This window comes from Rhinolophus ferrumequinum, chromosome 5, assembly GCF_004115265.2.
Source record: "Rhinolophus ferrumequinum isolate MPI-CBG mRhiFer1 chromosome 5, mRhiFer1_v1.p, whole genome shotgun sequence".
Taxonomy (NCBI): domain Eukaryota; kingdom Metazoa; phylum Chordata; class Mammalia; order Chiroptera; family Rhinolophidae; genus Rhinolophus; species Rhinolophus ferrumequinum.
Genome location: NC_046288.1, coordinates 30,640,167 through 30,664,545, shown reverse-complemented (window position 1 = coordinate 30,664,545; position 24,379 = coordinate 30,640,167). Strand labels below are relative to the sequence as shown.

Genomic DNA, 24,379 nt, shown 5'->3' with positions numbered 1-24,379 from the left:
TTCTTTATATCAGATAGTTTTCAATGAGCACATATTGTCAACGGTCATTAAGCATATCAATGACTGTTATTCTCTATGTATTTACTTCACATTTACCTATTTTATCATTTCAGTATGTTAAAAAACAATATTATCTGCCCAAGATCCACCAAACATATTTCGATAGAAAGTCTGATTAAGTCAAAATTCAAATACTCTAGAAATATATTCACTTATGGAGTTTACTTGAATGTCTGGATATGTTAACTGAAAATAGGTCAGGATTTAATTTTCTATATTTTATTCCCTAAACAAATCATTAGGGAGAGCATACTATGTGCCAGGGGCTGTACTAGAAGCTGTGGTGTGTAATTTTTGAATCAAAATATACAAGAGCAGCTTCAAGCTGCCGATCTCCAACTTGAACCTTCAGATAAATCACCCGCAGAGCTTGTTAAACTAAAGATTGCTGGATTCCATTCACAGAGTTTCTGATCAGAAGGTCTAGGTAAGAGTAAGCGTTTGCATGTCTAATAGATGCTACTGGCCTAGGAATCACACTTTGAGAACTACAGCTCTAAAGGCCTGATAACAAACTGAAGTAAGTGTTCAGAAGGAAAGGGACCCAGTTTTAGGAGAGAATAAGGATCTAGCCTAAGCAGGGGGTTCCAAAGACCTGAACAAAGAGGGAGCTAACAAGTTTAAGGGGGTGAGCAGGAGAGCATTCCTGACACAGTGAGCCAGCCCACAGTCCTTATGGCCAGAGGGAGCACAGAGCGCCAGCAAGTGACAGGTCCCCAGTGTGGCAGAGGCGCAGGATACAGGGAAGAGCATCTCCTGAAAGGAGGCGAAAGAGGGAGAAAGACCCAGCAGGGCTTTACCTCCTGTGACAAGGATTAGGAGTTTTATCCCAAGAGCAACAGGAAAGAGTTTAAGGACATTAAGCAAAGCAGATGATATGTTCTATGTACTCTACAGAGTGTAGAGAATTAGGTGGAGGATGTCCCTAAGAGAAACCGAGGGGTTGCTTAATATGTGTGTTTCAAATGTAAGAAGAAGCCGTGGTAAGTCATGGCAACGTGACAGAAGAGCAGGGGAAGAGCTTATGTGTGGAGAAAGCTTCTGTCTAGCTCATACTCCTGTGGATGGCCCTGAAGATCACAGACCATCTGTTGTGTTTCAGATACTCCCATAACAATCCCCGTGGTCCAAGAGGCTGAAAGGCGTAGCAGTAAAATAACTGAAAGACCTCATTAACAGAATAGATAGATCATTTCCCCATCCCAAAGGAACAAGGGGCATCAGACTGTGAAGTCAAAGCAGTCGTCCTGCATAAGCACAAAAGCTCCCAGCTGTTCAGACACAAAGGGTGTTAGTTTACAACCAGCCTGCATCTGCTCCAATAATGACTGGTGTTGCATGTCACAACTGTGTTTACTTTTCAATTGGCTTTAAAAAAAAAAATCTATAAGGCATGTATTTGAAAAACCTGAAATGAAAGTTTAACTCATGAAGAATGAGAAGCAAGACCCCAGTCTAAATGAGGCACCTGCCTCATGCCTCCATTCCCTCATTCCTATATGCAGTCCCACAGCAAATCCAATCAGCTCCACCTCCGAAACTCAGCCACTTCTCACCATCTAGTTCAAGCCATCATTATCTCTTGCCTGGACAACTGCAGTAGCTCATACTTGGGCTACCTGCTTCCATTCTGTGTTCCCACAGTCCATTCTCCCACGGCAGCCAAAAGGTCTCTTCACAATGTAAGTCCCCGCATCTTGCTTGAGCCCTTCAAAAGTTCCTATTGCAGAATCCCTACCATAAGGAGTCTCTAAGGCCCATCGTGAGCTGGCCTAAAGGGACTTTACAACCTCATCTTGAGCCACTTTTCCTTTTTTCTCTCCTTCCAACACGGCAGGCTTAGTCTTGCATACAGGATGTGGCACTTACATCTCTGCCTGGAAGGCTCTCCTTGAATTTTTACATGGCTGCTGCTCCTTCCTATTTATTGAGGTATCAGTTTAATATTTTAGGCCTCCTGATCACCCTTTCTAAAACGTCCTGTTCAATGCACTGCATCACATGATCCTATTTTATTGTCCTCATGTCAAATAATACCTATGTAAAAGTGAGTATATTTCTTTATTGGCTCTTTTGTGTTCTTCTATCTTCCTACTCCAGAAAGTAAGTCCTATCACAGCAGGACCTCATTACTTGAATACATTGCAGTACCCCAGAATCTCTTATACTGTCTGTTACATAGTAATTCCTCAATAAATTTTGGTTATAAATAAGTGTGGGAGTAGCCAACCTCAAAGAACTAATTTGGGACCTGGGGAATCTTGGTTAAAATACAGATTCTGATTTCTAACAAGATGTCACCCAGATGTTCAGACAATATTTGAATAGAAGAAAATTCTTAAATTCTATGATAAGCAGAGTAATCACCTCCCAAAGATGTCTACTTCCTAATTCCCTGAACCTGTGAATATTTTACATTACATGGCAAAAGGAAATTAAAGTTACAAATGGAATTAAAATCGCTAATTAGCTGAGATTAAAATAGGGAGATTATCCAGATGGGCCCACTCTGTTCCTTAAGGGTCTCAAGTGTGGAAAGGGAGCTACTTGAAAAGAGTTAGTGTGAGAGTTTTACTGGTAAGAATGACTCAATGGCCATGGCGGGCTTTGCAGATGGAAAAGGAAGCCAGAAGCCAGGGAATGTGGGTAGGCTCTGTAAACTGGAGAAGGCCAGAAAATGCATTCTCCCCTAGAACCTTCAGAAGAAATACAGCCCTGCTGACCTTGATTATAGCCAGTCTGCCTTCTCACCTAAAGAACTGTAAACTAATATATTTGTGTTTTTTAAAGCCACTAAGTGTGTAGTGATTTTTTACAGCAGCAATAGGGAGCTAGAACAAATCTCCTCCCCAGGAATGTCTGAAGGAACAGTGTTCTTCGGCCCCTGAGTTCAGTAATAGAGGGGGAGGAGGAGAAGTTTTAGTAGGCCAGTTATATGTAACTATCACAGTTTTCATCGGAATGACCACCTATTTCAACCTGCAATCTGGCAGTAGAAAGTGTCCCCTTCCCCTAAGAGAATATCACATTGATTCTCAGCACCCTGACATCTAAAAGAATGGATCTTAAAGTGTGGTCCCTGGACTAGCAGCATCAGAATTACCCGGAAACATGTTAGAATAGCAAATTCTCAGGACCTACCCAGCCTTAGTCGATCAGAAACTATAGGGGTGGCACTCATACTCTCTATTTCAACAAGCCCTTCAGGTAATTCTGATGCTCACTCCAGTTTCAGAACCACTGTTCTAACATAAGCATATGTACCACTGCATTTCATGTTGTCCACACATACAGGGGCACATGACTTTTTCTGTAGCTTTCAAACACTATTTTCTTGGGCACTAAATATTTATCTGTTCTCTCCAGAACAATCGGCTACAGCAAGACGCAGATTATTTCATCAAAGTGGAGGCAGTTTCAAGTCCCTACTTCGGACTGAATAGAAATATAAAAATCGGTACTGAGATGAAAGTAGTGTTAGGGCTGTGAACCAGAGACCATACTTCTCTGGGTTTCTGGCCTGAGAAGGAGATTATGAAGCATGCACTCCCCTCATTCTTTCTTCCCTATTTACAAACTGCTTGGTCTGCTCCTAGGAAGTCAACTGCATGTGATAACGGAAACCAAGGTCTGATATGGAAGCAGCTCACTGCAGCCGCCAACTGGAATAATATTAATAGGTTGTGAATTTTTAAAAAACCTTTTTCATGAAAGTATTTAGAAGCCAGACCATAGAGGGAAGGGGAATAGATAAGTGTCTTCCCTCTTCTGAGGTTGTTGGAAAACATGCTAGTGTATTAAATGTCAGATACTGATATATATATACCCTTATAAAGGGATTCTCTTAATCCCGGGGTATCAAATCGAGAACACATTCCTATTTTCTTCAGAAACACTAGTGCTTTAATAAATGATGCAATCTTCTTTTGCCTCTCCCTTTTTATCCCCTCTTCCATGTCTTATCAACATCTAGTGACAGTGTTCTGAGTAGCTAAAGTCTTTCCCTTAAACAGTGGAGTTTTCATAATCAAGAAAACATTTTGGGTGTTTGTTTTGTATCTACTGACTATCCATCACTTCAAGTTTCTTCTTAATATTGTGAAATTATTCTTCAGTCTTTAATCCTTTTGCTCTTATCTGAGTTCTAGGAGTTGAAAACAGGAGAAAAGCTGAAAGTTCTACCCACTAATGTCTCCAGGGCCATATTTTACAGGGGTAATCTTGACAAGATGAATGGCCCAGAAAATATGAATGTTACAATGGCCAAAAGCAGCCAGAGCGTAGTTATGCAGTGGAGGTGAGACAGATCTGGTTATATTATCGATTAGATTTCCAATGGAGTTCATGAAACTCCCAGATCCTTTTTATTATTGGTAGGCAGCACTAAAGAGGGACTCTAGTGCTGAGACGGATTTGGAAACACAAACAAACAAATCTCAGGCACTGTCATCCCCATCAACAGCACTATTAATGATACTTTGGCAGAGTTGCTAGAAATGTTAGAAACCCTTTTCAAAAAGGGTAGCCTCTTCAAAGGAAGTCAGGAAGAGTTAGACAAATCTGGAGCTCCCTGGTCATTTAGGGTTTGCATTTTTACTTCAATCAAGATAGTCTTCCTCTTCCCAATTTGTCAGTTTTCAAACTGTGGAACTCAATCCCATCATTTTGCAATGGAAATGTGATGAACCTACTTTGCTAGCTGGGGCAGGGCTCCATGCAAAGGTTGAAAGTCACTCTTTCCTCACCATTTGAGCCAGGAAATGAGGCCACAGGCAAAAACGACCTAAGGCTGTGGCCACTTCTGGAAGAGGGACTGCAGAAATTTGCGATTATCATTCCAGGATTCAAGTTGACAGCAATGAAGGATAAAGTGGAGTAAGAGAATTCTGTTACTGATTGCAGACCTCAGGAATATGGAATGATGTTTTGTCTTGGCAAATGATAAGGCTCTACTTATTCTCTGTCCTCTTATTTCCTGGTTCCACCTCTGCCAGAACATTCAGGGGTTTATATTATGTTTTCATGAAAGCACAATTATGAAAATATTATAAATGTATTATGCACTTATTATATAGAATTGGGGAGTATACAGAACTGCAACACAAAATGAAAAATCACAACCTTAATTCCCAGCAATGATCCATTTGTTTCCTTTACATGTTTAATTCATAGTTACTTTATTAAAACATCACATTAAGTTTTAAATTGTTTTTCAAACCTAATATAAAATTATTAATCTTTTGCTAAAATTTAACATTATGAACAAAATCAGTGTGGGGGTGGCGGGGGTGGGGGTGGGACTAAATGTATAAGAGCAAGTTAGCATTTTTATTCGGCCTCAATTTTTCATCTCTTTGAAGAGACTCTTTCACATGTTTTAGGTCCCTGCTCTTAAACAGGGCAACGCACAGAGTGGAATGTTGTTTGTAACGCTGCAGTCACAATGCAGTTCGGTGGCTGCTTGATTTGGAGCCTGAACATTTTTCAGCAAGTCTCCAAGAGACAGAAGTAACACACAGTCAGGAAGCAGAGCCATAGCCTTTCGTGGCTACGTCTTGTGGTATTTTCCTCTGACATTTATTTTGTGTTATGTGGCAGTCTTTGAAGTTTGTGTTGGGTTACAGCGTACAACCATATTTCTGGTTTGCCTTTAGTGAATCCAAATTGTAAGAATCACTTAGTAAAGAGTGGGACAGCGTTTTTTGGTTTCCAGGAAAGGGATCGGATATCCACTTAATAATGCCATAAATCATTACTAAAACAAGAAAGAGAATTCTTATTACAACTCATATTTGACATCCATTCAATCTTTGGATGCAGGGCATAACTCACCTCCACCTATCATACTGTCCAATGTGCACACATATTACAGTTTTATAAAATCAAATAAAGACTGTTTCTTCCAGCCAGCCAAATGCATAGCATGATAAGATTGAGGAACTCATTTCTTGCTAAGTCTGTTATTTATGGCAAACATCAGAATGTGGGTAATTCCCATCTGCTGAGCAGCTGCAATTCAGAGCATAAAGTGCAAAGTACACCTAAGCATTTTACAGTTAACACTGGATCTACTATTACTCATTGAAACCGAGCTGGGAGCCTTAAAGGAACAGGAGCTCTGGGCTCTCCTCTGCACCCTTCCCCTATATCTGTCACCCCCGTGTTAAGTCTCTTGCTGGAAACCATTCTTCCAGGAGCTGTGATGAATAATTCTGGGTGTCTATCAGGATCCTCTTTCTGCACTGCCAGAGCACAGTGCCAGCTTCTGTCCTGGGGAAAGTTATGATTCTGTGTTCATGTAGTTAGAAGTCTAGTTTATATAGAACTTTGCCATTCCTTAGTTTTGTAAACTATCCCGATTATATATTGTGTGATGATGTTTTCTAAAAAATCCAGCTCTTAGAGAATCAATTTCTTATGTATTACACATAAAATGTACAGGCTGTTTCAGCCTTTTTTCTACTTCATGGGCACGCACCCCTGTGGCTTCTAGACATCATAGATTTGTAAACTGAGAAGATTAGGCATGGAATCCATTTCTTATCCCCCAGTTTATAGCTTTGTTAGGGCAATTGAACAGTTGGTAAGCAGTCTGGTGTTGGCTGAGTGGGAAACTCTTTGGCTGAGAGGGAAGAGTGCGCAGATGATCTTTTCCCCTTTTTGGGGGGTAGGGGGATGGTGGGGTGGCGGACAGGTCCATGTGTAACATTTAAATGGACCCTAAAAATCTGTTACAATTGCCATTGACAAGTTGATGTATATTAAATCAGTGTCCTTTTTCCTGACTAGGGACTGCCTAAATAACACTTGAGTGATTACATTTGGATCTCCTAAACCATATAATCCCTATGCTTATTTTCAGTCACTTCTAGATGTTAGATCCTTCAATATATGTGAGACATTTGATCATTCTTCCATGGAATATAGTCTTACTCATGCAACTCTATTCCAATACTGTTGCAATGGTCCCACTTATCTTGCTGCATCTTGTCCTGTCCTGCAATCTGCTTCCATAAACTCCCTAGTGGCCCTTACCATCATCATGTCTTTCTCCCTCTCTTTTTTTTTTAATTAATTGAATTTATTGGGGTGACAATGGTTAGTAAAGTTACATAGGTTTCAAGTGTCCAATTCTGTAATACATCATCTATATATCACATCGTGTGTTCACCACCCAGAGTCAGTTCTCCTTCTAATATATCACATTGTGTGCTCACTACCCAGAGTCAGTTCTCCTTCTATCACCACATATTTGACACCCTTCTTTACCCTCTTCTACCAGCCATCATGTCTTTCTCTTGCCTAGAATCTTCAGTAACTGCCCATTGCTTGCAGGGTGAATTCTAAACTTCTCAAAATGGTTCATGACTTTCCTGTCTACTTTTTCAGCTCATTGCTCACCCCTCTCCATTTTATATGTTGTATTCTTAGAATCCCAACTCTTTGACCTTTCTCCACAAAAACTGTAGAAAGAGCTACATGTCCTGTCAATGTTTTCTTTGCCTGGTAAGCACCTCATACCCTTCTTGCTTAATTCTTACCCTCCAAAGTTTGCTATAGGAAACATCTATTCCTCAAAGCTCCCACACACCCTCATACTATGACTGAGGCCTCTTGATTATGCTCACACAGCAGATGTATGAATGAATGACCGTTAGTACAGGTCTTCTGTTAGAGGACATGATTTGAATCAGTCAGCAGATGATCAATTTGACAGTAATGCTTCAGCTCCCTGTGCCGCTGATACCAGCAAGTCAAGTTAGAACGTTACAGGCTACATTTTCTTCCCAATGTTCTTTCATCAGGTGCATAAACGAATCATCTTCAAAAGTTCCTCTGGTAAGGTACATGCAATTAAAATGTGATGATGTTTTAATATTTGGAATACATTCACCATTGCTACAGTTGTTTACCAAACTTCTTTTATTGTTGTTGTTTTTGAATTTTTTCATTATTTTTTTTATTTTTTACTAATAGTTGACATACAATATTATATTAGTTGCCAGCATACAACATAGTGCTAAGACATTCATATAACTTACAAAGTGATCACCCCGACTAGTCTAGTACCCACCTGACATGTACATAGTTATTACCATATTATTGACTATAAGTAAAAAATTTTTAAAAATTAATGAAAAAATATTCCCTATGCTGTACTGTACATCCCCATGCCAATTTGTTGTCCACCTAGCTTCTGAATTCTTTATTTATTCCTCACTTTATTGCACCATTAACTTCCTAATTTTATCTCAACACTATTTTAATGAGGTCTACTGTTCTTCACACTACAGTATCTTCAAAGTGCCATTAATAGTCAGAAAGATCCTGCCTGTGGTGAAAACAATATGGAAGACTTCTGTGGTATTCAGTTACGATGTGTTACACATGGTTGGTAGGTTGGCTGACTTTCTCTATAAAGGACCAGATAATACATATTTTAGGCTTTGTGGGCCATATGGCTTATGTCACAGCTACTCAATTCTGTAGTTATAGCTGGAAAGCAGCCGTAGACAATAAGCAAACAAATTAGTGTGGCTATATTCCAATAAAACTTTATTTACAAAAAACAGATGGCCCAGGATCAGTTTGGCAACTCCGTTGGTCATTTGGAGGCTTATTTCTGTGAAGGAAAATTTAGCCAAGTTTTGTTCAGCTACAGAAATATTTTTCAAGTAGCTAGTTCCCAGGGAATAAACTTTCTAATTATATATGATCCTGAGGTAAATACTTTGAAGGATACTTGTACCATACCTTATAGTGCAGTTTTATCAGAAACAGAACCTGAGGGAATAAGATTATGTAAAACTTCATTTGCTTTAATAACAACTCTCACAGATCAGCATATCAGGAGCTGTATCCCAGATGAACTGGAAATTTCAGTACGCTGTCCTGGCATTCAATAAATGAGAGCAATAAAAGTGTTTATGCTCTTTACAGGTACTATAATTTTAAAGAAATATCCCACAGCTATGACTCCGAGGGAACAAGATCAGTGTGCCCAACCATACTTAGAACAGAAATATTCATTAACACTAAAATTCTAAAGTAACCCAGTTGCAGAATGGAACAAAAGCATGCAGGAATTCTGTATAATTTTTGTATGTGGTGATTATGTGGAGTGTATTGATCCTTGAAAATATACACATGAAAAATTACAAGTGAGAAAAGTCAAATGGAAAAACCATATTTACAGGATCTCAAACATGTAAATATTAATATGCATTAATTCTACCATTCAGTATTCAATAAGTACTTATTGAATAAGAGCCTACTATGAGCAGGTCACTGCTCTAAACACTGGGAAGAAGATAGCAACTAATACAATAAATCAAAATTCCTGCCCTCTTGGAGCCAGTAGCCTTATGGGAGGAAGCCATATACTGAGGACTAAAGAGATTTTAGTGATTGATATATTTGGTAATTTAATATAATAAGATTTCTCCCCATAAAAAAATATATATATATACACACACACACACACATATACAAAGGGTGCCAAAAAAGGTATACACATTTTAAGAAAGGAAAAAACTGCATTAAAATTGTAGTACTCAATATATACCGATAACAAAAGAATACAAGTCACATTTGACTTCCGCAATTATGAAATAGTTACCATCAGCATAATTTTAATATAGTTTTTTTCTTTCTTAAAATATGTATACATTTTTGGGCACCCTCTGGGTGTGTGTGTGTATACCATATGTAAAATATATATATATATAACATATTATATATTTTATATATATATATATAATTACATATGATCCTGAGGTAAATTATATATATGTATACATACACACACACACACATATATATATATATATATTTATTTATTTATTTATATGTAAAGGTTTTTCCTTCGTTTGATATGTTTTGTTTTGCTAGGAATAAAAATTCTTCTGATCACTTCATTCAACCACTATTTGTTGAGTTCTTCCTATGTGCCAGGTCCTCTTCTAGGCACATGGAATACAGTGTGAACAAAACACAGAAACACACCTATTCTCATGGCACTACCATCTAGTGGGAGAGACAGATTATAAGAGAATATAAAACTACGTAATCTTAAAGTAAGAATATATAATACATAAGAACATATGATAAATGTTATAGGAATATTAGTAAAATATGTACAATGTTAGATGGTGACTAAGAGGTAAATGTAATAAGGAACGTGAGATATGAATGCTGAGAGACGGCCAACTTCCAGATTGGGAGGTCAAGAAAGACTCCTTGAGAACGACTTTTGAGTAAATATTTTAAAAAAATGAATGTGTGATAATATGGGGGGAAGAGCATTCTGGGCAGAAGGATCAGCAAGTGTAAAGACCCTGAGGTGAGCGTGTGCCTGGAGTGTTCCAGGTACACCAAGGTGGCCAGTGGTTGGAGTACAGTGAGTGAAAGAGAGAGATGTAGGAAACGAGATTAAACATGTACCAGACCACATCCCATCTGGCCTTTGAAATCTTTGAAAGGATATTAACATTCATTCTAATAATATAAAGATATTGGAGAGTTTTGAACAAAAGAGAACTGTGATCAGGTGTGCATCAAAATAACTGAGAATAAACAATAGGTACAGGGAGGCTGTTAGGAGAATGTTGTAATAATCCAGGTGAGAGACAATAGCTTAGACCAACAGAGTAAGTAGGATAAGCATTTCCAACTGTGGTGGCACAGAGGAAAGGATGAAGTTATGTCAGGAGACTTTGTTCCCCCTGCCAGAGCCCACCTACCACAAAGCGGAGAGAGATTCAGGCGCAGAAACCCCCCTGAAACCTTGATCGATTTCCAGTGGCGAGCACAACATAGGACACGTTCTAGTTGCTTAACTTAGGTTGGTTAAATATTGCAAAACAAAACAGGAATACGTAACCAAATTTCTATTTCCTGGCTGCCTCTTGTTACAGAATACTCTCTTCACCACTTTTGTCCTCAGTCATTTTCCCTTCTTTGGTTATTTACTTATGAATTAGCACCTTTAACATTTACTGATGTCTGAAGAAAGCTTCAGTTTTCAACGACCTATATTAAGTTAAAATGACAGAACAATAAAGATTCCGTTGAATCATTTTTTCTATCTCATATCTTTATGGACTGAAAGCACTATGATTGCCTTTACCATTAAAGAGCCTAACACTGATTGTAACTGTATTTTTTTTTTTTTAGGGAACAACTTAATTCTTTATTGAAGACCTATAACATTTTTTATGGGAACCAGACAAATCTGCATATTGTATATGGACAGGTAAGTCCATCAGAGAAATGCAACATAGTTAATTCACAGAAAAATAATTCCATGAAGTACACAGGAGTCAGAATGAGTGGGAGTCCATAAGCCAGCAGCATAAATGGTCTCAGAGAAACAGATGAACCTTTAATTTGATCATGACTTTTTTAAAAAGTGTATCACAAAATCCCAGTCCTGGAATATCTGTGACTTTCTAAGCATTTTGGGGCAGGGGAGGATAAGAAAGCATTTAAAAATAACTTCAGTGATATACTTGCTTTCTACTTTAAAGACAGTGAGTTAATATCGTTTGAACAATTCCACTAGAAATTTATCCTGATATTTTGTTACAAATGCACCAGGTTGTATTTAGAAGAATATTCATGTCAATACCATTTGTAATGGAAAACATTTGAAGATATCTTGAGTCTCTATCAAATGGAGATTATTTGAATAAATCATGACATATCTGTAACATTTAAGTTCGATTTGCTTACTAAAATGAATGGATGTTAAAATGAACATGTGCTATGTCATAGTAAGAAAACATTTTAAAACTGTTAAATGCAACTGACAGGTTACTGTACACACTGGTCTCAGATCATTCCTTCTGCCTTCCTTCCATTCTCCCTTCCTTCCTTTTTTCTTTCCTTCCTTCCTATCTTTTTCTTTCTCTTCTTTCTTTCATTTGAATGCCTCATTCTCCATAGGTCTGTCCACTCAGTCTTGTATTCTAATAGAGCTCACTTCCCATCTTTACAATATCTTCCTGGTCCCAGGGAACATCAGAATTCTGTAACCTTCTGTTTTAAATCTTCAAATTTGATGGTACAGCCTTGACTTTAGACCACCCCGATTTGGCTTAAATCTGTGATTGGGACAAAAGGAAATTTACAAACTGTTTTGGCCTTTACTAGTGAACTTAAATGATTTAGTTCAAATGACTATTTCAATTATCTTCCCAAATGTAATAATCTACAGAAGAATAACTGATCCCTTTATTAAAAATGGACCACATTTTAAATTATTTTAATATTGTCTTATACCTTAGATCTCTACTATGTGTAATTGTAAAAGTATAAAATTTAGGAAAAGATCAACACTTTAAGGAAATGATGATTTATATTTTAATTCATTAGTTTCCACAAAATCCACAATGTTGAAAAATTTATTTTATTAAGGAAAGTGTTTGAATTTTGATGTTATGAACATATAAGTTGAGGCATGTCCTTTCCAAATCTGTGAATCAGTCCTCAATTTACAACATAAAAGTCATTCAATTTTTTAAATGAAGTCTTGTCTTTTATAATTTTTAAAAATTACCTGAAGTAAAGTATACAGTGAGAATATCAGATTGTTTAGTCTTTGTCTCTTTACTCACTGGTCAATAAAGTAGAATCTGGTACTATCTAAATCTTCTGATTTAGTGGCAATGACGGACACTGTAAAAGGGGAAGCCCATGGAGGATAACATGTTGCTTTCTTAAACTCTGATTAATTAAATAAACAAATATTTATTGTCTACTAGGTGCCACTCCCTATTCTAAAAAATGGAGATACAGGAATGAAAGAACGAGACAGAATGTGCTACCTTTGTGTTGCTTACATTCTAGTAGATTGACAAGAAACGGAAGTAAAATGTATAGCATGTCAGATGGTAATCAGCAAAGCGAGGAAGCAGGCTCAGGAACCTAAGTGGGGTGGAGGAAGAGGAACATTCAACCAAAGACTCTGAAAGATGTAAGGGAGCAAACTTTGCAGAAGTCTGTGGGACACACATACTGGCAGAGACAGTAACCTGAATGAAGGTTCTGAGTCTGGCTAGTGTAACGAAGTAGAGTGCGAAGCCAGTGTAGCAGGAACCTTATGAGAATGGGAGTTAGTAGACAGTAAAGCAAGAGAGATAACTGAGAAGGGGAAGGCACCAGAGTGTGTAGGGTCTTGCAAACCATTGTAAGGACTTCAGCTTGTACTTGGAATGAGATGGGAAGCCACTGTGGAATTTTGACTGGAAAGTCACAAATGAATCCTTATCTAAAAGGATTGATTTTAAAAAGGATCTCTCTAACTACTGAGAATATGTGAAGGGACAAGAGAAGAATGAGGTAGATCAGAAAAACACTATTACGATAACTCAGGCTAACAATGGCATGGACCAGAACCAAGGTAATGGATGTGGCAAATGTGGCCATGTTAGGGATTGTTTTTAAGGTGGAGCTAATAGGATTTGCTAATGCATTGGATGTTGAGTATGAAAGAAAGACTAACGGCGACTGTAAAATTCTTGGCCTGAGCAACTGGAAGGAGGGTGGTGCTATTTACCAAGATGGAGAAGACTGGGAAAGGAAAATATTTATGGAAGTATTATCAAGAGTTAGAAACAAATTAAGTTTGATGTCAAGCAAATGGTTTGACAACTGCAGTTCAGCGAGGAGGTTTGGGCTGGAGATATAAAATTGGGAGCTTTTTGTTTAGGCATTGCACCTAAGGCTCCGTAAGATCACCAAGGATATTGGTGTAGATCCAGAAGAGAAGAGGTCTAAGAATTGGGACAATGAAATTAAATAAGTGTAAATAAGCCTCCAGGGATAATTATTTAGTTAATCTCTAAAGAAATGTTTTCTGAAATTAGAAAGTATTCTGATATTCCTGACATGACAAAACATAGTATTGTCTAATAATAATAGTTGAACTATTTCTTCTTGAAAGCAAGAATTAGATATCCTCAGAAGAGCAGTTATTCTTTGAATTTTTGATATAAGAGATTAATTAAAGTATCATTAGACATGAAGGATGCTATACATCAATAATTGAAACGTAGTATCTGCATCATGTACTGACATTTCAAAGAGCAAATTACGTTTGGTTGTTAAAAACAACTGATTGATAACCTGACTTCTCAGTAATCTGAAATGTGATCTCAAAGGTGGTAGAAAAAGCAAACCTTTGTTTCAGGTGGCTCCAAAGCAGGTTTATCTGCCAAAGAAATAATAGGCAATAACACTCATTGAGCATGTATCAAATACCAGGGCCTAGGAATTAGGCACTACTATGATGTGCCTACTACTACTCATTCTTTAGAAGAAGCGGCCCAGATTTAAATGTGTTCAGTCACTTGTCCCAGGTCACACAGCTAGGAAGTAGCAGAGCCAGGGTTCAAAGACAGGTCTGTCTGATACCAGAGTCTGGAGTATTTATTATACTCTCAAATAAGAATTGAGTCATTTATGTTTTTTAATAATTTATTTTTCATAATAACAATAGTTATTGGATGGTTGGAATAGGACTCTTCTTAGTTTCTATATTTTCCAAATTGCCTATAATGATAACACATTGCTTTAATAACAGAAAGAGCTTTACATATGAGAGAGAAAAATACATTACAAAATAAGTTCTATGGGAATGTGCTTTGGTATTAATATTTACATCCACTGAATAAGTCTTCAATATGTTTGCTAATTTTTCTTTGTTTGCCTTCTTTTGTTATAATATTTCCAACTTAAAAGAAAGTATTCAAATGTTACTGATTTTTTTCAAGACTATAATTTCTGTTTTACATTTTACACTGTTTTTACATACATTATTTTACTCGTTCTGCATAATAAATTTGTGAGTTAAATGTTTGCTATGCAAAAATGTGGAAAGAGCCACTAAATCTCTCAACAGCTGTTCTTCTGATTTGTAATTTAGTACCGTCTTTAATTCTACTTTAATTTTAAGTTAAAGAGAATTAGAGAATTAAATTTCCACAACTGAAGAATCATAGAGTTCAGAAAGCATTTTTAGCATACTGTGCCTTCTGATGAGCTTGTCATTATCAATATGACTTACTTCACTCATTACAGCTGTTGTCAAAACTAAAAGAATATTTCAGAAATAGAATGAATTTATAGGTAAACTGAAAAGCCAAATAATCCTACCTAGGAATTTACTTTTTTATCTATTAAGGTGTCTTACAGATATAATTTCTATACCTTCAGTTAAAATATTTACTTTCTATAAATAATACAGAAACAATGTTTGAGATGATTGGTTTCTTCTCTAGACTGAAGATGGGAAACCAATTGTTGAAGGAATGTTGGACATTTTCTGGGGAGTAAAACGGCCTATACAGCTGAAAATACAAGATGAGAAACAAATCCCTTCTTGTACTGTGTTGAAGTCACCAGATGTCTTTTCCAAAAGGTAATTAAGCTATTTTGTGTTTTTAATTCTTTAGAAGATGGTCTTCATATTTATTTTATTTGTATGCATGCTTAAGGATAGGAGCTCTATTAAATGCTTATATATAATCTCATTTAATCGCCCAGCAACAATATGAAGTAGGTATGCAGAAACCAGAGCTATGAAAGTTTAGGTAATTCATGCAGAAACCCCAACTACCGTGTGCAGAACTGAACCAAATCTCAGATCTACAAGGTCCAGAGCCTGTGCTCTTGACCTTTCTGCTGTACTGCTTCTCTCTTGGAAGACTGCATTTCTTCTTTGGAAAAGACAAAATGTGAAGGCAAGATTTCAGTAGCCCTGGCCTGGTCATCAAAAATAAGGAGATAAAATTTGAATTTCTCTTCTAGGAACAAAGGGCTCTTCCTCCTTGCTGGAAACTTAATTATGTTCCACCTGATTGTCCTAAGCCTGTTCAGCAGGGTACAGCAAAGTGTATTTGAACCTCAATAAATGTACAAAACAGTTCTCTGCGTGGGTGTTTGCAACTGTACCTTGAATATATAAGTTGGCTGATTTTTCATTACCCTTTACAATTTTTAGAAAAACTAATAAATATTCCCAGAAGCAATCATATGCATTAATTTTTTTCTGTTTTCATCCTCCCTCTCTCCCTTCTTCTCTTCCTTTTTTAATCCTTGTATTTCCAACTCATCTCTCTTTTATGTATACATAAAGGATACCAAGCCTTCATTTCATCCACGCCCCCGCCCCCCATCCATAACAAGATGGGCTGGAGTTCTAGCAGAGGAGAGGATGGAGAGAGAACTGCCAGGACCATTTCCGTAATCTGATCTTTGGCCATAAGCAAGGAAAACCAGAAATCATTTTGAGGGAAGCTCTGCTTTTCCTTTGGAGAAAACTCGGAAGCCCTGCTATGATTTTCACCTTGCCAATCTTTCTCAGACATGATGCTCCAGCAATTTTGAACGTTTTGTAATTCTTTACGCATCCCGTGCAGCTTATTACTTTCCTGACACTCTGCTTGGAAGTCTACCTGCTTCTCAACACCCATTTACCTGACTCTCTTCTACCAGTCCTTTAAGATTCAAATCAGGTAACACATTCTCCAGAAAGCCTTTTCTGACCCCTCAGTTCTGTACTAGGTGCACTGACAACTTTTGTATATCACTTTCAGAGCATGCCGTTAATTGCATGTTTATGCACCTATGTCCTCTTCTAGCCTGCAAGCTCCTCAAGGGTAAGGAAAATGCCTTCTTCATCTTTGCTATCCCAGTGCTCAGCAGTGTACGTGGCACAAGAAGAGACACACAATATAGTATCTAATGAAGTCCCCAGAAGCCTGGTAGTTAAATTACCTCTGCTCTGTTGTAAGAACTGTCTCTCCATCTACCACTTCTGACTAATCTCCCATCCAAACTAAGGATTGCCAATTGGCAAAGGGTCCAGGACTTATGGAAGAATGGAAGTGAGACCACAGGCTTAGGCAGCTTGCTGATGCCCTGCATCCCGCACCTTCAGGTACTAGATATTTTAAATGAGAAGGAGCATCATTTAAAAGGAGAAATTACTCATGGGCCCTGCTTTTGGAAAACTGTATAAGATATGATTTGAAAAAATTATCTATCATTCTTTCTGTTACCTAAGGATTAATTTCAAAGTTCTCTGAGCCACCAGCTCCTTTTGATGCATTTTAATTATTTGATTCATGAAAACTTGATAAGTGTGGAACATAATGGGAAGATGTCAAAGAGATGTAGTAAGATGTTTGTATTCTCACATTAAGCCATTGTTATTTTGAATGGCTATCCCAAGATTTTTTTTTTTTTATTTCTCAAATTAAAATTTAAGAAAGTTGTTCCTAGAAATCCCAAACAAGGCAATAATGATGCCTCTTCGCATAATGTGGCAGATTAATATCCTCACAAAGTACCTACTAAGGACTCCATTTGCATTTTTAACTGTTTATTGGAATATTGCTGTGAGTCAAATAGGAATTAGTTTCAAGTTGAGAAAGAATTCCCTAGAAAATGGTCTTTGTCCTTTACCATAGTAACAAGACTTAGGGGAGAATGTCTGAGGGCATTCTTGCAGTGTATCAGATCTTTCTGGTGGGTAAGAATTGTCAGGAAAAAAAGATCCCATTCCTCTCTCTTACACACACACACACACACACACACACACACACACGCAATATTAGATTCATTCGTGATTAATTACTCAAGAATCCTTTGTGGGAACCAGCTAGACATTCAGCAGGAAGGTACAGCATGATTTGGAATGGCTGTCCCAGGGCCTTTGATTTCCTAGTGGGGTGCATAGCCACCTAAGGTACTGGTCTTTGTTTCAATCCAATCCTAGACACCCTCACTCTGGTCACCACCCCTAAGGTAGCACCGATTTAAATTCTGCCTTAAATGAAATAGTGTAAAGAAATGGACTATTCCCTCACGCTGTAAAATGTCTCTCATATTCCCTTTCCCATACTGGGTTTCTATGGGCACAACTTACATATCTGTTCTCACAGGATCATGGATTTGATATCTCCGAGGGTGGATGTGGAGTAAAGGAAGTGGAAATTTTTACTCAGCTGCAAGAAGGGCTGCCATCTTGTATCTTTCACTTCACCCTTTGAGAGAATCATCAGTGTGTCGTGCTAGTTGGTCTTAATTATCTTTGAAGTGAGTTACACTAAGTCAGCTTAATAGGAATGGTAGAAGCTCAAAAATAAATCAGTTTGATCTGTGATCATTTGTTATCCTTTATGGATTCAATTCTATGTGCAGTACATTGATCTCTCGTATCTGGTCTAACTATTTTCTTTTGAAAATCTTTCATTTATAAAAACACCACAGCTTTATTGAGGTTACTTTTTTTTGTGCCAGTTTTCATTTCTGTTTTTAATATCTTTCCAAAATCAGCTTTGGCATGTTTCGGACAAGTCATGGCAGAATGAAATAAAGAGCAGAAACTGGACAGGTGTACATTTGAATAATATCAATAGTGTTTCTTCTTTCTTACAATATGGGTGAAGAAATGTCCTCATTCTATCTGTCTGTCAAATTTCTATCTCCTTTTTCTTCTGCAACACATTGGAAAACCTCCCCACAGTTTAAATTTGCTAATGATATACATCCTGAAGCTTGGTCAGAATAATGCAAATAGTCTTGCACTTGGGCAAGTTAAACTATTTGATATTATATAAAATTCTAACCAATTTTCTTTGGAACACTCTGGGTAACTGCCCTCAAGTTTAGTCATGTGCACAGTTGTATGCAGTGATACTTCAAATGACACAACAAAATTGGTGTAGTCTCCTAAGATAGGAGGGAGGAAAAAGGGCTAAACACTTCATATATTGAACCACATTAATCTCCCTGTATTTGTGTGACACCCCTAAGCTGTAAGAAAGTGAGGACAGTGCCAAGTCTTCCAGGGTTTCTAAGAATTTATAGTACATCACTGCTCTGGCCGCTTAGGCATTCTCATCTCTCCCATACAAAATAGCATCAGGTTCCTTTGCCTTTTTAGTTTCTGCTTTTCTTTGGTATTCTGTCTTTCCCATCGTTAACCCTCTTTCTACATCCACCTCCTTTTGTTTATTAATCTTCTATATGTTGTGGAAAATTGATAATTTCATCTACCCTAAGAAAAACTAGATCCTGAGTCAGGGCCTAAAAACTTCTCCTTTTAGTTAAACTTATTACTTATGGTTCTTGGACATTATGACATTTGTTTTGACTGGCTATATTCCAGATAGTAGAGTTTACTGGGAAATTAATTAGCAAACATATTAGGATTGCCTTATCTCTTTCATAAGGCTATTGTGAGGCTCAAGTAATGTAAACGTTTTAAAACGAATTAAAAATAATTCAAAGATGAAGGGAGAAAAGGATCACGGTTATTCACATGTACCACCACTAGTATTAATAAACATTTTTTTGTTGCCACCAGAATTCATGCCACAAATTCCCTACGGGCGAATATTTTTTTGGTCATAAGGAAACAGACGTTATGGAAGAGACTCTTAATACAACTAAGACTGGTCCTATCGGTAATAGCATCCATTAACCTAGAGATATCCAGGAATGTCCTAGATCCCTAGTGGTTCTTGGCCCATCATGAAGTGGACACAGATGATGGTGATTATTACGAGGATGACAGTGAAGATGAGGATGATCGTGATAATTTTTAACACATATTGAGTGCTTACTATGCGTTGGGCACTGTTTTAAGAATTTTACACAAATTAACTCAGTCTTCTCAACAAACTCATCCTAACTCACACTGTTATCATCTCCATTGTAAGATAAAGATGCTAAGGCACAGAGAAGATAAGTAACTTATCTAAGGCCAGATAAACATAGTAAAGGTGAGTATTGGCCCAAGTGATAAAAATAAGCAGTTGCACAGTTTTATTTATTCTGGGCATTAGAATGCATTGAAAATTGTTAGTAATCTATACAAATTGTAATTTTCTAGAGAAGACGTTTCCATACACTTTCTTACTTTGTAAATTGCATTCTTCATAATAGTTAAGAGCCCTAAAGATAGGCACTCTATCTTAATTTGGAGCCACACTACCTAACGATGCTTTGAATACAACAGGAATTCAATGCATGTTGGCAGAACGAAGACTTGTATCTGAATTCTCTTAGGAACATTTTAAGATATCTGTATAACAATGGATTATGTTGGCTTCTACTAATTCCATTTACACATGTATTTTACAAGGTCTATATAACCTTGAATTTCAGTGTGTAACTGAATTATTGTGTCAAGATATGCTCAAAATAAGGATGTATTTAAAACACATGCTGACCACTCTAGTATAAATATTATTTTAATAAAATTGTTATGAATTAGAGTGATATGTCTACCTATACAGGCCCACAGTATTAATATACATGCTGTAAATCTGAAAATTATCATAGACCACATTATAAATGGAATTAATGTCACCTACAAGATATATTATTTTTCAGGGGAATGACACGCTGGGGGGAATTTGATGATCTTTATCATATTACTGAACTGGAAAGGACCCAGATTCCAGTGTCTCAAGCAATGAATTCTCAGGAAGGTCAGTGTCAAACTGTTATTAATGATGAGATTTAAAGCATGAATCATAAATGTTTCATGGAAATTTTACATTTTACACACTGCTACATAATAAACTCTTATTTCATATAGTTTTAAAAAGCCTCTTAGGAGCACATTAAGTTGGTATAGTTCTGGCATGATGTTTAAGACCTTATTTTACTATATAAAAATATGATGATTTCTAAAAATTACATCAAGTCACTTAGATTTATTAGATTAGGGAGAGCTAATGGTTTGAATAAAGTTTGTGTCCATTTGAATAAAATTGTGTCCATTAAAAACTACTTTCCCCAAGGATTAGTATCATTTATTATACTCAGTAGCTTTTTATGTTAGGCCATGCATCTCAAACTAAACTCCACATGTTTTTAGAAGTTGAATATTTTAGTTAGTTCATACTTACATAATACTGCTTCTCAGGAAGAGGCAGATATATTTGTGTCACTATTTATATTTGATGGAGTTGTTTCAAGCATTTATTTTAAAAAGAGAGAAATCTACTTGAACATCAAATGAGTTCATATCAAACTTGGCAAACCAATGGCAGGAAAATGCCAGCTCTTATGACATGTGACCTCAGTAGTCATAATAATAATGATGATGTAATCGTAATGATATTATTATAGTAGCTGTCGTTTACTGAGACTCTACTGTCAGGTTTGATATCTATTTTCCATGGATTTTGTTTTTCATATAATATATAGATTTCCAAGGAGGAGCTGATGACTGAGGCCGGGGGCAGGTTCATGCCCCTGGGGAGCAGGGGGGTGATATTACCAAGCTGGCCTCGGACAAGTGTTCCTATTGGCATTACCATCATGAATCTACCAACAACTTCCAATATTTAGCTATTCATTTTTCAAACCATTTTCAGTTCAGCTTCCTCTGCTGTCAGTATAACAACCTAGATTCTGTAACAAACATGATGTTCCTTTCAGGATTCCCTTTTCTTTATCGTATGTTCTCTTAACATCTTGTAGATAAGGATGCTTCCTTAGCCCCTTGAAAATACTCCTCTACACCCAGGGGCATCCCAACTTTTTGACACCAAAGATACCATAAAAATCTACTTGCATTTAAGCACTAGTGCTAGAGAAAGATGAAATAGCTCCTGCCTATTTAATGATACTCTAAATACAGTAGAAAATTATTTAGAATCCCCAGGTAAAATGGAACACAAATGCCACCAGAGGGCCCTGTTCTTACATAAGAACTGCTATGTAGTCGCTGTTTAAAAGCATTCGAGTCCATTGCTTTAGCTATATATTTACTTATTTAATACACATACAAATCCTCTCAGGATGCGAACAGCTGGGCAGCTAAATGATATGGATTTATCACATTTATTCTTCCCAGATTATTTATCTTATCACAACAGCACTCTGAAGCCTCATACAGATGAAGAGCCAGAATCCCCCTTGCTCTATAGAACCATGAGTGAAGCAACCCTGGTGAGAAAAAGGACGAAGCATGTAATGATGGACAGAAAAATCAGACAGAACCATAGGGCCTCTATTAATGGACACTTTTATAACCATGAAGTGAGTTACGATTCCACTGCTATCGTTTAAAATAGTGTTGTCTATTATGCTAATAATACCATTCAATTCAACCTACAATTAAAATAGTAATAATTACAATAGTAGTAGTATATTTAATATTTATTGGGTACTCTCGATGTGTTAAGTATTAAACTACCTGTTTTAAATCAATTCTTGGTGAATTTCCTCATTAATCACTAAAACAATGCTATGAAGTAGGTACCATTATTTCCCCTACTTTACATATGAGTAAACTGAGGTTCACAGAGGTTAAGCAATTTGTCTTAGGTCACACTGCTTTTAAGTATCAACTTTGCCCTCGAGCCCAGCTTTGTCTGACTCCAGAACCCAAATTCTTAGCCACACTGATGGTTGAACCCCACCTAAGTGGTCCTGTGCCAAGTAGTAGAAATATAAAAATGAGTCAGTTGATGCCTCTGCCAGCAGTGAGCTCAGGACACGAGCAAAGAAACCTGCATATTGACAGATGTCATTAGAATAATGTAAGTGCTACAGTAGAGATTGGTTCTGCATTTGAACGTTAACATTTAAATAAAAGGAAAAAGTCAGGCACAGTTCTATTTATTCCAATAAATCAAATTTCTCATTTTGCCATGTTCCCTTCCAGTTCTTAAATATACAGAGGGTGCCAAAAAAAGTGTACACATTTTAAGAAAGGAAAACTGTATTAAAATTGTAATACTTAATATATACCGATAACAAAAGATGAATACAAGTCACGTTTGACTTCTGCAATTACAAGAGGTGCTCAAAGTGGTTACCATCAGTGTCCAGACACTTCTGATTATGGTGAACTACTGTTTGAGCAACGTTGACCAAAGTGTCCACTTGTATACATTTTTTTGGCACCCGCGGTATATATACATGTTAGTACAGTTTTTATATAAGTACAGTTGTAGTTTAGATATAATTTGCATTCTGATTCTTCACTTAATATGTGTTAAATTTACATGTGCTTTTCTATAGTGTTTTTAAGACACTACTTTGCTGAAGGTAGAAAATACATTATTTTTCTAAAACAAATATTTTTCATGTCATGTACTTTAGCAATCATTCATCCATTCATTGAATACCTATTTTAAAAGCTCTTACTCTATGCCAGGCACCACTCTAAGCCCTTTAATACAAAATATTAACTCATTTATCTTAGGGTTTTTCCTGTAGAGCTTTTTTTTATCTTATTCCTTCTTTTTCAACCCTTGTAAGGGTATCAATATTGTGTCTTTGGTGACTGGTAGGGACAAACCTCCCTTCTAAATTCTTTGTTCAAATTAGACATTTTTCTGGGTCAAAAATTACCCTCCTGGCCATAAAGTAACATTGGCAGTCTCCCCCCTACCCCCCTCCACCCCGCCCCACACAGATGTGCAACTACAATTGTCCTGGTTTCTTCTCAGCATTATGCAGTGGGAGGTCATCTTGAGGGGTTATTTGTGCTAAGGAAGCCTGTGAAAGCCACATTGTCCAAATGGGTGGCTTCCACATGGGATCTCCTGGGCTAAGAATAAAGTTGGAACTAAGTCGGCAGCAGAGCATACTGGTTAAATGGTTCAGTGCTTCAGGGATACAGCTTGATGAACTGATTTCAAATTCTTGCTGAGCAAAATTAAAAATTTACTCAATTTCTTAGCCCTAGTTCTTTCATCCTTCCTACTTTACAAAATTATTGATGGGATTAAATGAAATAAAGTGAGATAAGCACAGTGAATGGCACAACAGAAAAACTCAATTTACATTAGCCTTATTTTTGTTGCTTGAAAGAGATCAAGCTTATATTACAGATATTTCATACAAATATCATTATTCACTGCAATTTAATAACTAGCAAAAAAGAAAAACAAAGAAAGCCCCAAACCCAAAGGACTCTATCAATAGGTATGCAATTATGAGCATATAGAAACTTAAACTAGTATAGTTTTTAAATGTGTTTTTCTATTGTGAAATTTATTGATAATTCCAATATTGTTAGGCTGTGGATAACACCTATATTAGAGGCTTAGGTTGTGACATTTGTAGAAAAATTGTGGATATGACCTGTGGCATATTTCTATCCATGCAGTAAGAAATAATCTTATAACAGGGTTATATTATGTGTTTTGGTCAACCAAACAGATATTAAGAATTTCGTTTGAAAATAAAATTCTGAAAAACATGATTCCAAATTCATTGTATGTTGGCACGTTAGAAGTTCTCTTGGAGATCATCTAGTCCTACTCTGTTATAACTGAAATCA

At 36.9% G+C, this 24,379-nt stretch overlaps 1 protein-coding gene across 6 annotated transcripts in view; it reads left to right on the top strand.

Annotated features, from left to right (window-relative positions):
- The window catches only part of RASSF6 (Ras association domain family member 6), a 60,259-nt gene that overhangs the window by 20,623 nt on the left and 15,257 nt on the right, over positions 1-24,379 (top strand). For 5 of the 6 annotated variants that reach the window (XM_033106204.1, XM_033106200.1, XM_033106206.1 and 2 more), the window contains exons 3-6: positions 11,236-11,314; positions 15,342-15,481; positions 20,467-20,564; positions 21,941-22,125. In XM_033106204.1, the coding sequence (XP_032962095.1) occupies positions 11,236-11,314; positions 15,342-15,481; positions 20,467-20,564; positions 21,941-22,125 (502 nt within the window). Of the gene's footprint in view, positions 1-8,374; positions 8,456-11,235; positions 11,315-15,341; positions 15,482-20,466; positions 20,565-21,940; positions 22,126-24,379 lie in introns of those variants that run through there. The other variant, XM_033106205.1, reaches the window with a different exon arrangement.